At 41.1% G+C, this 21725-nt stretch overlaps 1 protein-coding gene across 1 annotated transcript; it reads right to left on the bottom strand.

Annotated features, from left to right (window-relative positions):
* Positions 1 to 1564: 1564 nt before the first annotated feature.
* Positions 1565 to 20719, bottom strand: TERB1 (telomere repeat binding bouquet formation protein 1). The gene is made up of 21 exons (XM_071440980.1): positions 20624 to 20719; positions 19230 to 19287; positions 18202 to 18312; positions 17892 to 18020; positions 17310 to 17441; positions 16832 to 16892; positions 16616 to 16731; positions 16354 to 16476; positions 15654 to 15806; positions 14457 to 14588; positions 12921 to 13046; positions 11797 to 11954; positions 10689 to 11044; positions 9106 to 9167; positions 8020 to 8112; positions 6534 to 6704; positions 5400 to 5480; positions 4318 to 4431; positions 3820 to 3932; positions 3079 to 3288; positions 1565 to 2533 (listed from the first exon to the last, which is right to left on the bottom strand). The coding sequence occupies exons 1-21, from the start codon at positions 20717 to 20719 to the stop codon at positions 2504 to 2506; spliced, it is 2625 nt and encodes an 874-aa protein (XP_071297081.1). The 3' UTR covers positions 1565 to 2503.
* Between the last annotated feature and the right edge of the window lie 1006 nt (positions 20720 to 21725).

The raw sequence follows: 21725 nt of genomic DNA on the forward strand, positions 1-21725 counted from the left end.
CGCCCGCCCCGCGATCAGGCGGTGCCCGGGCAGCCCCGGCCGCGGCCCGCCCTGCGCGCGCCGGCCTAGGGCCACCAGCGCCCCCTGCTGCCCGCGGGAGCGGCACCGCTCGGGAACCTCCGCCCGCACCCCGGCACCGCTCCGGAAACTCCTACTGCGCCCCGGCACCGCTCGGGAACCTCCGCCCGCACCCCGGCACCGCTCGGGAGCCTCCGTCCGCACCCCGGCACCGCTCCGGAAACTCCTACTGCGCCCCGACACCGCTCGGGAACCTCCGCCCGCACCCCGGTACCGCTCGGGAACCTCCACCCGCACCCCGGCACCGCTCGGGAACCTCCGCCCGCACCCCCGGCACCTGCTTAGGAACCTCCTCCTATATCCCGAGTACCTTCCCTGGGACTTGCTCAGGTACCTTCTCCTGATCTTCGGTTCCTGTCCTGACACTTCTGCCCCGGCTCCTCCCTGTCCCCCTGGCACCTGCCCTGGTACCTCTCCACAGCCGCGGTCCCCACCCTGCCGCGCCCCCGCCAGTGCAGCCGCGGTGCGGGCAGCGCCGGGGCAGATCTGGGTGAGCGCACCGTGTAAATTGTTGCTGACCGATCAAGCTGTCATTACCACTCCATCCTCACACCCCTAACACCCTCTGTTTGACCAACGGAACCAGGAGAGCACGTCAGGGTTTTTACAAACGGACTTCCCTCGATGGTTTGTCAGTCATTCCAGCTTTTCAAAGTGCTGAAATACTGCCCTGGGTGGCCCAACCAGCCTAAAAGTGACATCAACTATTCTCATGCAATTTTGGTTTTGTAGTGCCTGTTACATGTGGATTTCAAAGCACTTGTGCAGGAAAATTAAACTGATCAATGCATCAAAATCAACTGATCATGCAGTCAGTCCAAAGGAGAGCAAAAGACTGAGTTGCACAAATTCACACCTCAGGTTTCTGCCTGTTCCTGGTCCATGACTTCCCTTTCAGATCCCACCAGAACGTTCCAGCGATGTGGTTCCAGCCCCTGCCTGCTGAGAGGAGGTGAAGCATGAGCAGAGGCTGCCCAAAAAGGCAGCAGGAATTCCTTCCTTGAAAAGCCTCAGAAGTTCACAAGGCACTGAACAACTGGAATAACTTTCACCTCAGTCCTGCTCCAAAGAGGAGAGGAGACCAAAGGCCCCACAGGGCCTTTCCAACCTGAACTATACCTAAGGTGAGGTAAATTGTCAGTATTGCAACATTCTCACCTTGTGGCAAGATTTACACCTTACATATTTTAGCCACTCGAGACATATTTCAAATCTTGACAATGTGGATACCAATACACATTCAGCCAAAGGATGCAGTAACAGATGGTCTGGACTAGGCTGGTGTCCTGGGGACAACCTGGAGCATGTGAGGGACCCCAGTGTCCTCCTTGGGGACACCCCACCTCAGGAGCCCTTCTGGCTCCCACTCTGCCAATAGTTCCACTGATACTCAACCCTGCTACTGGCAACAGCTCCACTCAGAGACATCTTTTATAGATGTTTCAGTATTTTAATAATAAAACCCCCAAATTACAACAGCTGAAAATATTGGAAGGCATATTTATTGCATCATTGGCATCATCTTTATTGCAAGTCTCTCAAGTTTTGGTTACCTTGCCTGTTTTTCAGCATTTAAGCCACATCATAGTGAAAACCTAGTGCTAATACAACAACTAAACCCTTTCCATAATAAAATAACTATTGATTCATCCTTTCTTTATCAGAACAAGTAAAAAATACAACTGAAATACTAAGGCTATCACTGAAAAAGTGAGTTACCGAGGCTTTCAGTAAAGCTTCCTATAAAAAATGTGTAATTAGCAGAAATTCTGGTATTGCTCACTTATTTGAAAAATACACCAGAAAACTGTCCAATTATAAACAGAAGCCAAATTCTACCAGTACCTGCTCAGTTCAACAGTGAGTACAGAATTTCTGTAGCAGTGAAAGATTTGCCTCCTCTGTGCAGCAGTGTTTAACCACAAATTCAGTGGTTTCTGTCACAGAGACATTTTTCTGCACATGCAGCATATTCAACATGTGACAAAATATTCCACCTGCTTTAAACATTTCACTAATTAAGAGGAAACAGATTCAGACACAACAACATTAACAGCACTTCCAGACATAAAGTATTCATTTTAGCAATATATCCTTTTCTTACAAATAGTATAGAGCAAGCGACAAAAGACAAAAAATTAACTCAAAAATTGCACAGATCAAATGCTCAAGAAGGTTAAATTATGTTCCAAATTAATGTAATTTTTACCAATAGAGATTTTGTTGCCTATGATAGCATTACTTAAATAAACTGTCAAGTTATGGTAAATTAAAATTACAATGCATAACAATTCTGTCAGTTGTCACTGAAAAGCAGGAGCCCAAGCCAACCTAAATTCTCCAAGGGTTTGAGTTGTTCTGGTAATACCTCACTGTTACAAAGGCTGTTCTTGGACATTCTGCAACAAAGCACTCACTGATGATGTTATTGATGTCCTTTGTGGGCTTTTTTCATCTATAAAATGGAGATAAAAGAGAAAATATCAAGAGAAATGTTGCCCCAAACCACTGCACAATTACAGACCAGCTTTCCATAGAAAAAGACTTGTCACTTAATTGCTGCCATGGGCTCCAAAGCACAGGAGCAGTGCTCCCTGTGTGAGGGATGCATGGATTTATCACTGGGAAACTGCTGCAGAAGCTCTCCCAGACCAGCATCACCACAGAGCTGAGCAGAGAGGAGACCAATTTCCTGATAAACACAGGGATTAATTCAGAGTCCTTAATGACACTCTCACTCTCTTTGTACCCTGCCAGGTGGCAGTGGTGGGTTCCAAGGCTCTCTGGTCTTTTCCCTACTTGAGTTCTCACTCTCCAAGCACCAGCCCTGATGGAATTACACCAGAGGCCATTCTCACGGGCACTGCACTGACACAAGGTACAGTCCCACGGCTGCACACTCTCAAAACCTCTCTTTATTTCTGGAGGTCAGCTCAGGGGCTAACAATGAAAACTGGGCTCCCAGCATTTGCCATAAGTAGAAACTTCAGTGATGAGTACCTGCACCTGTAACCTGTAGTACTTCTTGGAAAGGTCAACGCTCGTCCGTCCCTTCTGGAAAGGGTAGGACCACAAAATCAAATTCCAGTGGTTGCCCATTTTTTGGACGCCTTTCAAAAGGCAGTTGATTTCTTCAGTTGTGAAATCTTTTCGGACTCTTCTCTTGTTCAGAGGTCTCATGCTCATGGCCAGGGAACACATTTCATTGCCCTGCAAATCATTATTTTGGTGTCATTAAGAATTATGTAAATGTACATAGTATTTTGCACGTGGAAGTAACATATTACAATTCAACATTTAATAGTTGTAAAGAAATGGGCCCACTGGCAAGGGAACAGTGCTTTTCCAAGGTTTCTTCACTGTTACTACTTACTAAAATACAGTTTTAGGTTTTTTTTAATTTTTCTGTGATCTTCATTTCTGTTGTGCCTACATAGTTTATTCTTTTAGCAGGTTTATTCCTTTAGGTTTCTGTTACTTCCATACTGTGCAAATCTTCATCAATACAGGAAAAATCAGACCTTCAGATCCACCATTCTGAAAATATGTCAGCTGAAAAATGCTGAACTCAATTCAGGGCTAAATCAGTGTGACTGGAGTAGAATTAACACAGGAATATTTTTTTAATAAGGTTCATTTTGCTACTAGGCTCCTGTTAAAGGTGACTAAAAAAGAAACTACACAATTCCTACTGCTTTTATTTGGCCATTTATAAACATGATTAGGCTTTGCATAACTAACCTCATCTTTGTCAAGTGAATGTATGCAATTTTCTTTTAAATGCTGACATTTCTGGCTGCACATCTCTTTGATTCTCTGTCTCTTCTGGTTAGCATCTTGGGATTTTTGTAAAGCTACAAAATTGTGAACAAGGACTATTTAGTCACTTAAAGCTAACTAAAATCTACTGAAAAACTGGATATAAAACTGTAAAGGAGCATTTATTCTATTTAATCTGAATATGTAAATGTTGCTTTGTTAGTAATATCTCATTCTCCTTAGATCTTTTTCTCATAATCCACATTAAGACATAGGGACTATTGATGAACCAGAAGCAAATAATAAGATTATTGATGTTCAAGTTGATTTCTGTGAGAGAAAGTGTAGCAGTTTATTTAAATGCATAGCCATTTACCTCCAATGGCAAGAGCAGGTGCTTCTCTCAATCCCCTGACCTGAACCCAAATACTGATCTTTCAGTTGTGCCTATCAGAGAATTCATTTTCTGATAATACTCACAGTTTTCATAAGCAGGTGTCAAGTTATAGTTGCTAGTCCACCTAGTATTTCTACTATATTCATCTCTTTTTGAAGTATTAGATTTGTCTTTTCTATTTGGAGTCAAAAGAATGCCTTAAAAAATAAACAATAAAACATTACACACCTTTATTAGAAAAAAGCCCAAATCATAAAACATAGGTTATGTTTTAGCAATTAAAATTTAAGCAAGAGCTATTTTTTGAGCCATACCACTAATCTGGTCTTGGAAGAAAGACTGGAAAATTTAGTTTACTTCAGCTTACAGGAAATGTGTACTTGCTAAAGATAATATATTGTTCTAATGGGCTTTCAAGATGAAATCAGTTGCTTTGGTTGGATTTTTTATGTTTTAAAATACCTTTGTGGCTTTCATAAGACAAATTACTCAATTACTGAATCTGATGGGGAAAAATATAAACAGATTTCAAAATCAACCTACTAGCTTTAATGCTCTACTGGGCATTAATTAAATAAAATAACCATGTGAACAAGGGTTTTGAAAATAAGAGTACTAAAAATCAATTTTTGGTGGGAATTTCAAAATTCAAATTTCAATTCTCATTTCAAAGAATTTATTCTTAAGGATTCCCCTTGTAGCTGTGTATCACAAGCTTTGCCAAAGCCAAGTCTTTAGCAGAGCTCCCAGCAGGAACAGGAATTAATCTAATGGAATAACATGTTTGGAACTGCATAAGGAGTGGTGCTGAATCCAGGTTCAGGCAGCTAAACTCTGCTCTGAGCCTGACTAAACCCCTCCATTTTAGAAAACAATGCCACAAAAAACTGAGGAATAGCAAATGCCATGGAAGTAACCATGACAGGATTCAAAACAGGATCAATACAGCAAGTGCCAGATGACTTTGCAGGGAAATAATGTGCATTACACAATTTCATGATTATAGAGTATGCATTTTCTGGCCTAATAATATACAGATTGTTCTCAGAATCTAGAGGAAAAAAAGAAAATAATTTTCTATTCACAGTCTCCCATGATAAAGTTCTGCAAAAGAATTAATAGACAGCAAGGGCTTTTCACACTAGTTTCCAAACCAAGCCCTTACTTTGGAAACTGTCCTTCTTGCTCCTGAAAGTTGGTATTTCTTTATGCAGCCTGTCTTTCTTCACTGAGGCCAGCGGCATTTCTGGAAAATATAAGATGAACACCAGTACAAATCCCAATAAGTAATAACTGTTTAATTTTCAGAATTCATTCTTTAAACCAGAAAAAAATAGAGGATGTGCTTCTATTTAATTCATTAAGACCTCTAAGTATCCTAGACCCATAAGTGTATCAGGCATGGTGTGGCCAGCAGGAGCAGGGAGATCATCCTTCCCCTGTCCTCAGCACTGGGGAGGCCACACCTCGAGTGCTGTGTCCAGTCTGGCCCCTCAGTTTGGGAAGGACCTTGAGACACTCGAGCGTGTCCAGAGGAGGCAACGAGGCTGCAGAGGGGCTGGGAACATAAATCCTGTGAGGAACCCCTGAGGGAGCTGGGGGTGTTCAGCCTGGAGAAAAGGAGACTCAGGGGTGACCTTTTCACTCTGCACAGCTCCCTGAAGGATGGTTCTGGTCAGGTGGGGTTGGTCTCTGCTCCCAGGCAACAACTGACAGAACCAGAGGACACGGTCTCAAGCTGCACCAAGGGAAATTTAGGTTGGACATTAAGGAAAGTTATTCACAGAATGAATGATAAAGTTCTGGAATGGTCTACCTGGGGAGGTGGTGAGTCACCATCCCTGGATGCATTTAAAACATGACTGGATGTGGCACTCAGTGCCAAGGTTTAGTTGAGGTGTTGGGGCATGGGTTGGACTCGATGACCTTGAAGGTCTCTTCCAACCCAGTCATCTGTGATTCTGTGAATATTGAATGAAATTACTTTGGTGTGATGTCATACATTTACTCACACATATTTCAACTTAATACATTCCTTTCTCTTAGGACTTGACTATTTCTGGCAAATGTGAGAGTCTTATGAAAGCCTATAATGAGCACCTGTCACCATGGCAAGAAACACAAAATCCTTCAAAACAGGAGTGGCCAGTTCTGATCTTACTTAGTACAAATCACTGTAAACCAAATTCAATGAGTGAGTTCAAAACAGCAAGACAATCAGAAGCAAATAAACAAAAGTTCAGAATTTTAAATGCCACTCTAAAGCAAGGGTTCCAAGTACTGAACATAAACTCCATACTCTGGTGAGTGGCAGATCTGTTGTTGTTACCAGCAGCCACCCTGCGGAGCTCCCCTCGGTATCTTTCTTCAGCCTCCAGGATAACTCTGTGGTGCTCACACCTGTGCAGGCATCTCTGCAACATCTTGGTGAAGGTTCTGCTGTTCAAGGACAGTCCCCCTGCTGTACAACCTGGGAAAAACAGGATAGTGCAGAAATAGCAATCACTGCTTCTAAAGGAGCCACCACAAAGTTCAGGGTTTTATTTTGCTCACTAGGATCAATTTGACTTCAGGTTTTCCATACTCATGGCACTTTTATGTGCCTTCTTGAAATACTTTGTATTTGTTCTCTTAAAAAAAACAAACTGTTTTCAACATTTTATTGGACTAAGTTATACTGCACTTCCACTCCAGAAGTACTGAGTGAGGCACAGATCATCTACAGAACTACAAATATTGGTGGGATGGGAAGACATAGGCCTCAGTTCCATTTGCACATTTATCCAGGAGCCAAAAAATATATATATATATATATATAATGTGCTATATATTTTTTTAAACTTTGTGTTGTAACAGTTACCTGTATTAATCTGAATCAATGGTAAATCTAGTTTAGGCATGAGTGGTCTCACAGGAAGCCTTGCTGTTCATTTTGAGGACATTCCCTAGGGTAATTTATGGTTTAAGATATCCTTGGATGCTCTCATGGATGCTCTCATACATCAGCTGAAGGAGAACTTGTGTGAGGAATCACAGGAAGGGCACAAATCCATATCTGTAACATTCTGCCTTAAGATAAAGCAGTGCTAAAGCTCAGCTTGAATTTAATTTGACAACTCTGATAAAAACAATGTTCAAACGTGGGTTATGGGCTGCTTTAGGGGTTCTTTTGTTTTCTGTGGGTTTCTGTTCTATTGGGGGTTTTTAAATAAAGAAACATTGGCTTGATTACAAAATCCACTCACAAATCCAGAGTACCACCAGCATTCTCATGAGCTGCTGATGGAGCAGGCTGAGGAATTAGAGCCTGGGGTAACAGAGGGCTGTAGTCGTGGATTACCATGAAACTGCCTGCCTGTGCTTCACAGCACTGAGGGAGAGAGGGGCTGCAGAACACTGAGGAGGTTTAGCAGGCAAAGAAATGAGGGAAATGAGCAGGGCTACGTGTTCTTCCTCCCTCTCTGAAGGCAGAGAAAGGAGGAAAACACCTCCTCAAGTATTCTTCTAATTAATTCAAGTTACTGTATGTTCTGTTTGTCAGCAAACCCACATTATTTCATGGACCAAAACTGCAATTTGTCAGCTTTATTTCAATATTTATCTTTTATATTGGAGGTAAAAAAAAGGAAGGAAAGGGAAAGGGAAAGGCTCAGGTTTTGTTATTATGTAAGAGGTAACAGAAGAGATGTGTTACAATTTCTGTCAAGTCAATCCACTTACTGCACTGCTGACTCTTTAAGGCTTCTTTAGGTACACTGGAAAGAAAGATCTAAGATAATACTCACCTAAACACCTTAAATCTGCCATTTTATGGGATGAAGATATAGCTGAAGTACTTTTGATTCTCTCAGTTTTCTCTGAGCAGAATGAATGTTGACCTAATTGAGGGAGGAAAAAAGTCACTAAGAAATATAACCCATCTTTTGCCATGGTAATCATGCATCAGCATAACTACATCCAACTGCATTTTCTATTTGTAGATTATTAAAGTATAATTAATAGAACAGCAGAAATCCAAATGAAATTTCTCAAGTTAAATGCCTCACATTCACATTTCTGTAATTCCAGAATAACCATCACTCTCATGATCACTTTATCATCACTCTCCCAAAGGATATTACTTCAACTTGTACATAGCAAATGAGCCCAGTAAACCCATATTGCTTAACAAAGTGCTATAAACTTTATTTTTGTTTGGAATCAAGTGCTGAAAAATGCAATGTATTGGAATAATACATATTCTCAGTTTAAACAGGTGTAACCTGGAGATCAGCTGGACACCTGTAAAGCTCCCATTCTGGCAAATTCTAATCTAATGAATACTTAACAATTTTATAAATTAACAGGAAAGTAAACAGTGAATAAAGATTTGATTGAACTGATCCCAGTTCTGAAATAAATGTATCAGACCAGGATTCATGCAAATCTGGAAAACTTTTCTCTTAAACACATGTTCATCATGTAGGAACAGCATCAGGCAAAAGTCACTCTCACAGGCAGGTTCTATCCCAGCCTCACAGGCACAGGACCAAACCTCCATTTTCTATTAGTGCCTTTCACTGGTCAGTACAGATTAAACACTGAACTTAATCTCTGATACATTCATTTGTACAATTAGAATCAGTTTAAAAAAACAAAGCTAAAATATGTTTTAGAACAAAAGTAGGATAAATGTTCTCCTGGTAAAATTGTGTACAATATAAAATACCAACACTGTGTAAACCTGTTGAAGGATATTACACATAAGGCACCTCTGTCATCTAATGATACATAACAAGTGATAAAAAGTAGTGATAAATGTACACAAAACTAATTAAAATCTCATTAAGAACAAAATCAGCTCAGAAAGGAATATGTGTAGCTATTTGTACCTGATGTACACGTCTTTTTCATATTTCTAACAGTCTCTGCTGGTTGTTTAAATAACTGTTCACTGGGAAGATCAAAATGTAAACAAATTAAAACCAATAAACCAATAAAAACAATGTACATTTACCTGCAAATGAATACACACATTCCAAGGACACAACAAAAACCCATATTACATATATAAAGAGAAAACTCTAAAAAAATTATTCTAATTATCCCAAGCTACTGGACTTATGGCACCCAGCATGTAATCAGTGCATGTTAAAACCTGTTTCCCAGAGATCTGTGACTGGCATTCTGTGCAGTCTGTTCAGCAGGGAGTGCAGAGCTGCCACTGGTTTCCAGAGTAATTTGCAATTCAGATTCACATAAAGATTACCAAGTGTACATAAAGCTCTCACAAAGTCTTCAGAATACTGTACCCTTCACCATTTGCAGCAAATACTCTAAAAGGCAACTGGTTTTCTTCTTTCTTAGATTAATTAACTTCTGTGCAACCAACACACTGCTGTGATACCCTGATGGAGCATTTTTGTGTCCCTGACTCCCTCTGAAAGCCACAGGAGCAAGAAGCCTGATCCATGGTTACCTTCCAGTAACTCCTGTGCTCACACAAACACATATTTCAAAAACAGATTTTTTTTAAATTCATATTTTAAGAATTTTGTGCATCAGAGCCCAGAACAACAACTAAAGAAGCTGTGAAATTATGCTAACCAGTAGCAAAGCAAAATTTACCTGAATTACCATGGAAAATATCCAGGCTCTTGGTGATTTCTGTGGTAGTTGCAAAGTAACAATATAATATCAGGAAACTGCACAGAGCAAGGTGCAGTTAAAAAAACACAAGAAAAATGTGGAACTCAAAAAGTCCAAAACAAAATATAACCCCCCCCCCCCCAAAAATGTAGTTGTGCTTACACTTTTCCATTGACTGTCTTGAGGGATATTCCAGATATAAACTCAAGAGAATGGAATCTGTATTTATCATTGCAAGTTAGCTATAAATAATTTGGGGTTTATCAATAGGAAAGATAAACACAAGCAGCAAAAGAAAAAGAAAATTAGCATCTGCATGAGAGCAATGAGGAAGAGAATGGTTCCAAATAGGGCTGTTCCTTTCCCTTCCCATGCAGGGCAGCACTGGAACATGAGGGGAGAACAGCAGAGGTGCAGAAACTTTTCCCCCTGCTTTGCAGACACTCCAGTTTAGCATTTTTCCAAGCAGTTCTCTACCTGTTATTTCCCTAGTAAGTGCACATTACAGAAACCATTGTAGTTTTGTCCAAACCAACAGCTTAAATCTTGATCTGTTACACCAGTGAGAACTTTAGGGCAAAAGCCATGGATGATTTTCAGCACTATGCTGAAGGCATTCAAATGTGCCCTAAAAGAGGCACTCTGTACACCACCAGCACTCAGAGAGCAGCAGCTTTGCAATGCCTGTAATCTTTGCTCTGTGACCTCAAAAACAATCTCTGATGAAAAACACCCATGGTTAGTTACAGATAATTTAAAAGCATGTCAATCTGCAATGACCAAAGAAAAACAACTTAGTATTTCTGCTTAGGTGTAAAATTCTCACCCTGCCTGAAGACCAGAGCGACTTTTTCCACAAGCAGTTTTCCCATTTACATTGTGAGTTTGAGGTACACTGTCTGTTTGCAGCTCAGTGACTGAACATGGAATGTTCCTCTGTTCAGTTTGTCTGGTAGAAGCTGCATCCATAGCGTTCACGGTTTCATTTTTTGGTGGAGCAGAAGTTACAGATGGAGCAAGAACCTGATTATTCAACTTTGAGGTCAACTGTGGACAAAAGATGACTTTCTGTGTTCCTTCTGTGTATTTCTTTGGATCAACAGGTTTCACTTCATGGGATTTTAATGCTTCAGAATTGGCTACTGAAGATTCGTCTACAAATATTTCTCCTTGCACTCTTTCCTGTATTGAAAAGTACTGGTTAGTGACTATGTGAGCTCTATAAAAATGTTAAATAAATCCAGTGCCAGGATTGACTAGATAGTCTAACTCTGACAGTTAAGCAAATTCCAGAGAAGCTTCAGAAAACCCCCTGACCAAGCTGAGAGCCAGCAAGACAGCAATGCCACTGAATGTGTTGAGGGGATACTTCCTAAATGCTAATTTCAGGCTGAAGCAAGGAATTTGCTACTAAGGCACTGCTAGAAAGTAAGAGCCATCTAAATAACTCATAAACTTGCTGTTCCAAACCCACAGATACACAGCAGCTTTAAAGCACAAGGAGAAAATGAAACAACTTCATCTCAGCCTATGTTTGCATTCTCCTTTATCGTCTATCCCACCACAGCCATACAACCCTGGGCATTTCATGCATGCAAATATTAAAATTATAGGTTTGAATGCCCAGCAATTCAATTCAATTAATTGAATTAATTAAAAATTAATTCAACTTCTTTTTCTATCTCATAGAAAACCTGGGGTTACAATAAACAAGAATACTTCATACAATACAGATGCCTCCATTCTCTGCACACCTGTAACTCAGTCTGATCTACAATACTGATAAAAGCTGCAGGTTGTACTTTCACACAAATACAACATTTGTTCCTGGGTTTTTTGCTCACATGGAAATTATCTTAAGGATTTACTTTTGCTTTCTCCTTAAACTCTGGAAAGATGTGATTAGTTTATACTATTTTGGTAAGTAGGCCAACCTCATCGTGCTGTTTTTCAATTGAGTTTATTCTGTGTAAAATTTCTTTTGCTTTCTTCCAGTAGTCTTGCAGACATCTTTTTCTGACTTGCACATCCAATTCTTCTGCATTGTTTGCATTTAATGACTTATCACATAATTTCAGAGACAACTGTTCAGCTTTATAAAATATAAAAAAAGATTAATATTTAAAATTTTATCAAGTAACATTTTAAAAGTATTTATTATATGTTAGTATGCTGAGGGACAGCCCCAATAATTTAATGCAAAATAACAATTTTTATAAACCTTAAATTTATACATAAATGTTAACACACTTGAAATATATGCTGCAGTTACAAGAGGTGAACTTGCAATTATAGTTCCTGTAAACTTTTTTCACAATGATGCTGTGAAAAAAAAAAAAGCTTTTTCATTGAATTAGCTGCGGGTTCTTCACCAGTACGAGTCTCTGCTTTTTTAAAAAACAATTCCATATTAATGGACACTACAAATCACACCTCCCCAATCTTACACAAACCTCTCAGTTGTGCTTGCAGCACAGAAATGTAGATACAGGTTTATTTTTTCCTAAATAGCAACTGCACAACCTCCACGCTCTAGAGATTAGAAGACAAGGTCTCCCTGTTTCATGGGAGGGATTGTACAGATAAGTAATAAAAAAACTGAGATGGGGGACCTAAAAATACATCCTATTTTAGAAAAAAAAAATCAAGATTTCTTAATGTTAGAAATTCATGTAGACACAGTGATTTTGGGCTTGATTATCTCCTGGTTTATTCTCTCCCTCTAGTGGTACATCCCCAGAAGAGAGCACCCACTGGGTGTTAAATGACAATGTTTGTATTCTCCACACAATTTATAGATGGGAAAGCTTTAAGAACTGCCCCTACATGGAGAGGCTTCAAAAATGCATTTTTGCAACACTGTTGGAATTTTTACTTCTCTTTTTTCTGCCTAAGTCAGTTCTTGATGACAAGTAAGCAACTTTCTGTGCAGAAAACAAACATCTTTTGGAGTACACAGAATTACAAAGCTGCCACAGTTAAAATCACTTGGGGAATCAGCAGAACCCAGAGATGGAAACAATCACTCTCATTTTTAAAGCAGGAACAGCAAGCTTACTCATTTGTTTGCAGTTCTGCAGCACAAAAGTAGCAGCTTTGATGAGTTCCTCGTCCTGAGATTCTGTCAATACCTGAATCATAAGTGGCAGACCATTGTTCTGCAGCAGCTCACACTGGTTCTCTTCTAGAACAGGACATGGTAAAGGACAGCTTTGCTTTCAGCCCCACACACCTTAACCTTACAGTAATTCTAGGGGCCAATACTGGCAACTCTCTGCAAGTTTCTGTAGAAAGAGAGATTTTCATTCCAGACCCAAGCCTGCTGCAGTGACAGCAGGACAGCTTTACATCCCACAGGATGATGTGACCAGAACTCAGATTGCTGTAAGAAAACTGAAGGATCACTGAGACAAATTATACGATGGAGTTCCAAGCTCATTCCAAGCTCATTAATTGTGGCCTAAAACATTTGAATAATGACTCCTGTATTTCCTCTCTTCCATTACCTGCTCTTGGAGTAGATATGTGACATTTCTGTGAGGCCTGAGATGCAGAAATATCAAAATCTCAAGGTTTATAATTAGCAAAATAAAATGAGTAGTTTAATCCTGGTCTAGCCAATCTGTTCCAACTCATTTATTATGTAATTAGCTGTATTTTTATTGTGATCTCATTCACATACGTATTCATATAACTGATAATTTGCTAAACATAGTTCTTTCCTCTTTACACTTAATAAAAAAAGAAATAAAAAATTTTAACATTTTTATTTTGACAGTGTTGATATTTTAAGAGAAACCTTTTTTCTGTTGAAACAACTGTTCAATAATTTTTTAATAATTTTTCAATTCAAAAGACATTTTCCATTAAGTCTTGTTTCACTAATTCTTCATGAGAAAATGTCTGCTAAAATAAATTTATGACTGATTGAGCTAATTACTGAACACATCATTGGCACTCAGAGGATGAAAATCAACCAGGATTTTCGAACATAAGGCCTTTTTCTTGTTTATCTAAACATACATGAGAAAAACCAGAAGTACAAATGAATTTCCCTTTCTATTTGCTTGCACTACCACAAAACACCAACTGAAGTGCTGTATTTGTACCAGATGTGCTTGGACAAGCCCTGAGGAACATGACAAAAACATTTCAGGGCTACCAACTGCTTCTGTGTCTTGAAACCAATGCACTTCCATGGCTTTTACAAATAGAACTGGCCCTGTAAGCACTGGACAGAAGCTGTATGTGCCAAGGACCATGAAAAGGGTGCTCAAGAGAACTCATTTGCTGTGTCTGGATTGCAGTAGCTTTCAGGTCTGGATCAATTATTCCCTGGGACACCTAAGCCCAGCTTTGAATTCTTGCATATTTAGTCTACTTTTCAAAGCTACTAAAGACACTTCCTGCTAACAAGCTTTAAAATTTAAAGATGGAACATTATAGAAAACTTTTTGTTCAAATACTGACATTGTATTATTTAATAGAACTCTCTCTCGTGTCCCAGCCTTGATGAAGTGACACCACTGGAGGAGTCACTGGATGAGAATTTAGGAGAAGCTGACAGACAGGAAAAAAAAAAAACAAATCTTACCACAAACTTCAGTAAGGTGTCCAATTGTTAGAATAATACTGATTTTTTCTCCTGTGCTCAGTGTCTCATTGGACAGCAGCTTCAGCAGCTCTGACACAGTGTGATACTTTGCCAAGACAACACCCATGGCAGCTGTTTGTTAAAATAATTGGAAGGAAAATAAACTAGATCATGAGTGTAGAGGAATTACCCAAGGATCAAATGCTGGTTTTGAGGGAACTGTACAGAGCCCTCAAAGCCTTGGGCCTGCTCCATTTTGAACAGTTCAGATTAGCCCACCCCTCCTGGGCTGCTCCCAAATCCAGCCCTGCCCGTCCTCCCAGCCTGTGCTCCATGGAGTTGAGGCAGCAGAAGATCTGATGAATGAGGAGGGCTTTGCACTGTGCAACTTTTGGAGATCCCTGCTGAGTTCCTCCATGTCCTTGGTCAGCTGCAGCATGGAGCCAGAGAGAGTTGAATACAACAACAGAGTATCTGCCATAAAGGGAGCAGGGGGCAAACCCTTCCTGGCACTGGAACACCCCTGCTAGTCCATCCACACTGAGGCCCAGTCCTGTCACACCCAACTGATCTGAAACCACCCTGACAACCAGTGCAGGCTGATGCTTTTAAACTTTTGGGAACTCCCATTTGAAGCTCTTATGGCAGAAGTGGGAGACACACCAACCATGGCCACAGCCCAGGTTCATCAGCATCACAGGTTTCTGCAAACCTTCTGTGGAAAACACAAAACCTCATCAGGAGAGCAGTACCCAGCCTGCAGACCAGAGCAGAGTGTGCTGTGCAGAAACACCACATTCCTTCAGCTCCACCTCTGAATTACTAAAGCTTCCTTAAGCTACACAATTTACTATTCAGGCATAGGCCTAACTCCAGGATCCAAACTGACTGGTCAAATCCAGGCCCAGAGCTCAGCTTTACTTACCCAGCACAGGCTGTAGCATCTTATTTTTAATTTGCAGTTGGGTTTAAATTTCACTGTATTTATTTTAGCAACAATGGGACATTAATCTACCTCAGATGAACTGAATCACTCCCCACTTACAACTCTGACTTTTAAAAAGCACTACAACATCCACTGGGATGTGTATAACTTAACTGCCTTTAAGCATTCATTTCTGCAACTTTTCCACCAGCACAAGACTTTAAAAATTGCATTTTAAAATTGCCATAGATCAAAAATGTCTTTTGACTCACAGTTAGTAGCAATACAGGCATCCAGAGTCTTTGTTACTACCACGGCAAGTTTCATGCTGGAGTGACTCAAACAAGAATCATGCATAAGCTCAAGGAGAACTTTGGCTAATGTATCCAATCCTCCAATAGAAGCAAAATATTTCTGCACATATGCTTAGTGGAAAAAAGAAAAAATGTGATTTAAGTGACAGAGTTTACAAATTATTTTAGCATTTCACTAAGTAAGTCCATTAGAGTTTTTCTGTGCACGTGTTAGTCATTAGATTTCTTATACAACAGAAGCTGGATATACATTAATCTCAAGAAATGCAGTAAATGCATATAAAATAGTTACAGGAAAGCATGACCCTAATTTGTGCACACAAATGGCAGACATCAAATGGCAGACATCATGCTCGAGTTCTACCTAAGTCATTGTTTTCAGTCACATCATAAGGACTTGAATTTAGACACACTTTTAATCAGAACAGCTCCCAACAGTTTTACTGACCCTATGAAATGTCACCAGACTGTGGCTGTGGACTTGAGCACAGCGCAGTGTAAGCAAAGATGGTGGAACACAGTGGTCAAAGTCAGAAGAACAGCAAATGACTTTGTTTGAGAGAGAGAAAAATTGACAAGAAAGAAAAAACCACTTAGCTCTCTAATTAAACTTCCTTTTATCAAATGCAAAATGGTGTAAAGCTTGAGCTGCACTTACAGTTATTTGCAACTGTGAGACCAAGAAATGAACAAATGGGACGAACTATCTCAGGCTCTGTGCAACTCTCCAGCCACTCTTTGGCATAGGGAAAAACCGAACAGCAAATGTTTTGATTGTCTTCTGCAAAAGTAAAAACAAATTCCCCCAAATCAAAACACAATGAAATCAACTTCAGCTGAACAGTAAAAATGAAACCAAAGCGTTACCGATTTGGAGAATATCTTTGAAGTTCTTCCACAATTTTCAGAGCAACACGTACCATTCTGGGGGTTGTTGACACAGGCACAGAGAGTGCTGCACACTGAGCACCAGAGCTGATAGCAGGGATCAGAGGTTTCATCTGACAGATTCTTCTCAGACATGGAGAGAGTTGTTCTGTTAAAGACAATGCAAACAAGTCCCAAACAGTCAAGGAAACATAGCTGCTAACCAGTCCATTATTTGTCTGTTTGAATTTTTTTGCAACCCTGTTTACCTGAACAACTGCAGCAGCAGGCTGATGCAGCCTGTGTCTCTGACACAGGTTTGACCATTTTCTAAAAGAGAACACACACAAGACTCCAGAGACAAATGCAATTGCAGACAAAATCTTAACAGCAAGTTTGACATACGTACATTCCCTTTCTTAAGCACATATCCTTCCCAGAAGGAAACAAAATCATATCAACATATTGGTAAATAACCTTTCTATGTCTCTCTCTTTCTAGACACTCTCAGAAACTATGGGTTTGCATTTGCAAACTACATTTTTAGAACTAAACCACGTTCTGCTGTTTAAGGAAATCCCAGTGAACAATGACCTACTTTAACAATTCAGGTTCAGTTACATGCAAACATCCATCTTTATAAATTAACTTCACCAAAACATTGCTTATTGACTGTTCTAGATTTTGGACTGCAGATTGGCAAATAGAAAAGGAGTGTTGTAACACAGAGAGAAAAACCCAACTTACTATTATTTGACACCAGTACTAAGATGACATAAACAGACATTCTTTTCAAGTTCACACCAGAATCCTTTTTAATTAAAAATAAAATGAGGTCTTCAAACAAGGCAGAAGTACACAAAGTCTGTTGACAATACACTGAAAACAGAAAGTGAAAACCATTAAGCCCTAAAGGAAGCCACTCATCATCCTAAATGATTAAGTCTCAGTTGTGGCCAGTATGTGGGGAGCAGAGACGGGGCAGGACTATGAAGTGCCTGAGGGCTTCCCCCTGCAGTGAGTTCTATCTACACCAAGCAGGACCCTGGCAAGCTTTGGAACAATCCAGGAGTCATTGAACACTTGTTGCTGAGGGAGAGGGGAGTGCAGGTGTCTGGTAACTCAAAGACACCCAGTGTGCACAAGCAAGGCACCGATCAAATCCAGGCATGGACAGGGCCACTGGGACACCCTCAGTGCCCCTGCTCCACTGACAAGCTTGTAGTCTCATTTTGTGAGACCAAAAGGAAATGGAGACAAAGCAGGAGCACAAGTAACAACAGGGGGCCATAGTGCACTCAGCAATACAAACAATATTATTTTGATTACCATTACTCTCTATAATAATCCCCAATGTAAATAAAGCTGCTTCCTTTACGATGCAATGAGCACTCGACTTGGCAAGGTCATTTATAAACATCAAACCTCCAATTTCTCGAAAGTACTCGCTCGCTTCACCTACAAGAGGAAAAAAGAACAGACACTTTTGCTTTTGTTTCTCTGCAAATTGAAAAGCTTCTAAGATTTTCCAGCATCTCAAGCCTTATGCCCTTCAGACATTTTTACAGTGCCCACCAGTTCTTGGCATAGATGGTGAACAGAAATGACTGCATTGGTTCTAAGGAAAAGCCTTTCTTACTGTTTTGTTGGCAAATGGAATAGATAGTGATCAAAGCCTCCTTCTGAGACAGAGGGCAGTCCATCTGATATTTAAGGCATTCAAGCAGTAAGTTCAGATCTGTTTTCATATCTAGGAGCAAACACAAAAAACTTCATTGAAATTGTTATATTTTCTAGATATTAATCTAGTCAGTATTAGAATAAACCTGTTCAAAATTTAGTATGTACATGCATTTTAAAAAAGGGGGAAAAGTGACCCAAAATGGAGCCACATCACTTCTATTCAGTCACAAACAACAAACCTAGAAATATTTCTGTCCATAGTTTGTTATTTGAGTATGATTTCCTTTGCAGAGTAACAGCCTCCTTGTAATATTTCTGGCCTTTAATTACTAGTAATTCTTAGTAAGTCTGATGTAAATTACTAACTATTAAATTCACAACTGCAAGGTGCATTCAGTGTAAATAACACAGAGCCATTAAAGTATTCAGAGTGCAGTTGAAAATCTATGGAGCAGTAAGGAAGGAGTCCAAGAGCACAAGGCTGCTCTGTGTACTGAGTTACAGGAGATATAAACCATGCAGCTCAGCAGCAGAGCCCTCAATCAGGTGCTTGGAGACACAACACAAAATATTCTCTGGGCTCCTACATACAACCCAAAGTGGGTAAGCAGACTTGGAAAATCTCCTTCTTAGTCTTTGGGCTATCATTAAAAGACTTACTTGATAATTATCTCTAACAGTGACAGAAGGTATTGCTTACTGTAAACCCTTACAAGGGTTTGAGGGTTCTTAAAGAAGTTAAAATACAATAAAAATGTGGATAAATATTAGCAAATTAAAAAAAAAAAGAGTGACTTTGTGGTGGTGTGTTTTGGCATTGGATTTACCCTTTGCATATCCAATACAGTATCCAAAATTTGGCAACTAGGAAAAAGCACGTTTTCCCAACTCCTCACCACCCCACAACAGGCCTATCAATAAAGTCTGCTAAAACTTTGTAAAATTGATGCAGATTATAATGACAAATTATATTAGATATCTTACCACACTGATTTATCTGCACCTTTTGAGAGTTCATTTTTGTTTTATCTCTGTTCTTGTTCTACAACAGCAAGGAAAAAATGTTTTCAGTTCTGTTCAGATTAGCAGTATTTATAATACATGCAGTAGAAATGACATCATTTTTCTAAAATGCACTTTTCCCCGTTTTCTGCTTTTACTCTGTCATCTCTCACACACGCAGCTTAATGTATTCTTGTATGGCAAAGTTTTCCTTTGGAAATACAGTATTTTATAACAGCCCTGCATTTGTAACTACCAGGTTATCATCTTTTGAGAGTGGCTATTCTGCAGAAATCAGGTCGTTCCATGGTACCACTGAGGGACTTTACTGTCAGTAAATATCCCCTGCTCTGTGCCACTGATCACAACAAAGCTGATCCAAAGCTGGCCAACTTTGCCATCAGCCAAGAACTGGCACTAAGACCAAGTCCTGTTTCTTAGGGGGTGAACACTATCAAACATTTGGCCTCTTGCTGCTCAAGGAGCCCCTAAACCATCAGCATTGTTCTGGCAGTACTGATCAAACCAAGGGCAGTGAGCACAGAGACATATTCCTTACAGTGAGAACTCACTGAAATTCACCAAAGACATTGTCACATGAACCCACAAAACCCCACAGCATTGCTTCTTCACAAACCCAACGGGGCAGCCTCTGAGAGCAGAGCAGCAGTGACATTCAGCTTTGGAGGCAGAAAGATGCTCCCTCAAACATGCCCCAAGTCCCAAACACAGAAGGTTGATGCAAGCATCACAGTAACCTCCTACAATTTCTCAAAAAATTACTTCACTCCAGGTAGAAACTTTAAATCAGTGGCGAATGCAGGTTAAGAATGGATTTGTTTTCCTTCTCAAAGTGGAGCAAAGGCTCAAAGCAGAATCATTGTCATCTTAATGAAGACAGCCAGCCCTGCTTTCTCTTGGGAGTTACTGATGGCCCCCATTCCTTTGCTGCTTCCCTTAGAGAGCCAGAATTGAGAGAGTTCATCTCCCTGCAGCCTTTCAGAAGTGATAACAGACATGCATTTCATTTTCCTGCAAATCCAACCCTGCCAAAAGGAAAAGCTTGCAGGCCTTCCTCACGTCTTTCTGTCCTACTGCCACCACCCCGCCAGCTGAAGAAAAAACCAAACCCACCCAAACAAAAGGAAGGCTGCAAAAATGAGTTCACTCTGGAGCTAATTGCTTTTCAGAAGAGTTTAATTTAATAGATGTTTATACAATTATACAATATAGGAAGCAGAAGGGCTTTAAAACTGTATGTATACAAGGACACATCTTGACCTTTTCCTGGATCTTTTTTACTTTTGCAACCTATAGAAGGTACACAAAATAGTATTTATAAGCCAGCCTACATTAATTAGATGCAAACAGCTCACCTCAGTTGTTGCATCACAGAGCAAGGTGGAAAAACAAGCAACTAGATTTATTTCAACAAACAGCTGGCAAATGTTGCATATAAAACTCTTCTCCATCAGTTATGGAAAATAACCCAGTAATATTGCTTCAAACCTCAGAAACCACTCCTGGAGAAGTGCAGATCTGTCAACGTGTGTGCTCAGCAGCACTAGAGCACATGGCTGGCACGGTGAGCAGACCAGCCAGCCTGGGCAGGACTTATCCTTGTAAACCCAGGGACCAAAGCCCAGAGGGGAGAAGTGCGGCTTGTTGGCGTCCTGTGGAAACCAAAGCCCACAGCAGCAGCTGAGGCCGTGAGGACGCTGCGCTGTGGAACAGGACTTGGGGGTGTCCTGGCCTATTTCAGCTCCCTCGCACCCTCCTCCCTCAGATGAGCCGTGTGTGATTTACAGGTCATTATCAGAGCTCCACTTGGAAGTCTTAGCAAACACTCCAGATCAGCCCAAATATAAAAGGGAAAGAAGATAAGAAAGGGGGAGGGGGATGAAAGGCAACAGTCTAAAAGATGAAACAGCAGCTGCATTCTTCTGTGGGAAGGCTGGGGAGTCCCGAGGGGGAAAATGGGGCACGGCTCGGGTACCTGTGATCCAGTGGCGCGGGTGGCTCCGGGCAAACCCCGATGCGAGGCAGGTGCCCGCTGCCGAGCGCTGCCCGACTGAAGATGGGATCTGCGGGCTGAGGGGTGGGATCGCCGGGCTGAGGAATGGGATGGGATCGCCCGGCTGAAGGACAGCGGAGGCCCCGCCGGCCTGAGGGATGGGATCTCGCGGAGCTCAGGGCTGGGATTGCCCGGCTGAAGGACAGGGAGGCCCCGCCGGCCTGAGGGCTGGGATTGCCCGGCTGAAGGACAGCGGAGGCCCCGCCGGCCTGAGGGCTGGGATTGCCCGGCTGAAGGACAGCGGAGGCCCCGCCGGCCTGAGGGCTGCGATCTCGCGGAGCTCAGGGCAGAGCCCGGCCCGGCCCCTCAGGACACGCCGCAGCCGCAGCGCCGCCCGAGCGCCTCAGGGCGCGGCCGCCCTCGGGCTCGGGACAGCCCTGAGCCTTCCCCTCAGCCAGGCGGGA

This window comes from Agelaius tricolor, unplaced genomic scaffold (assembly GCF_023055355.1).
Source record: "Agelaius tricolor isolate 1412-34295 unplaced genomic scaffold, bAgeTri1.0.p SCAF_15, whole genome shotgun sequence".
Classification (NCBI taxonomy): Eukaryota; Metazoa; Chordata; class Aves; order Passeriformes; family Icteridae; genus Agelaius; species Agelaius tricolor.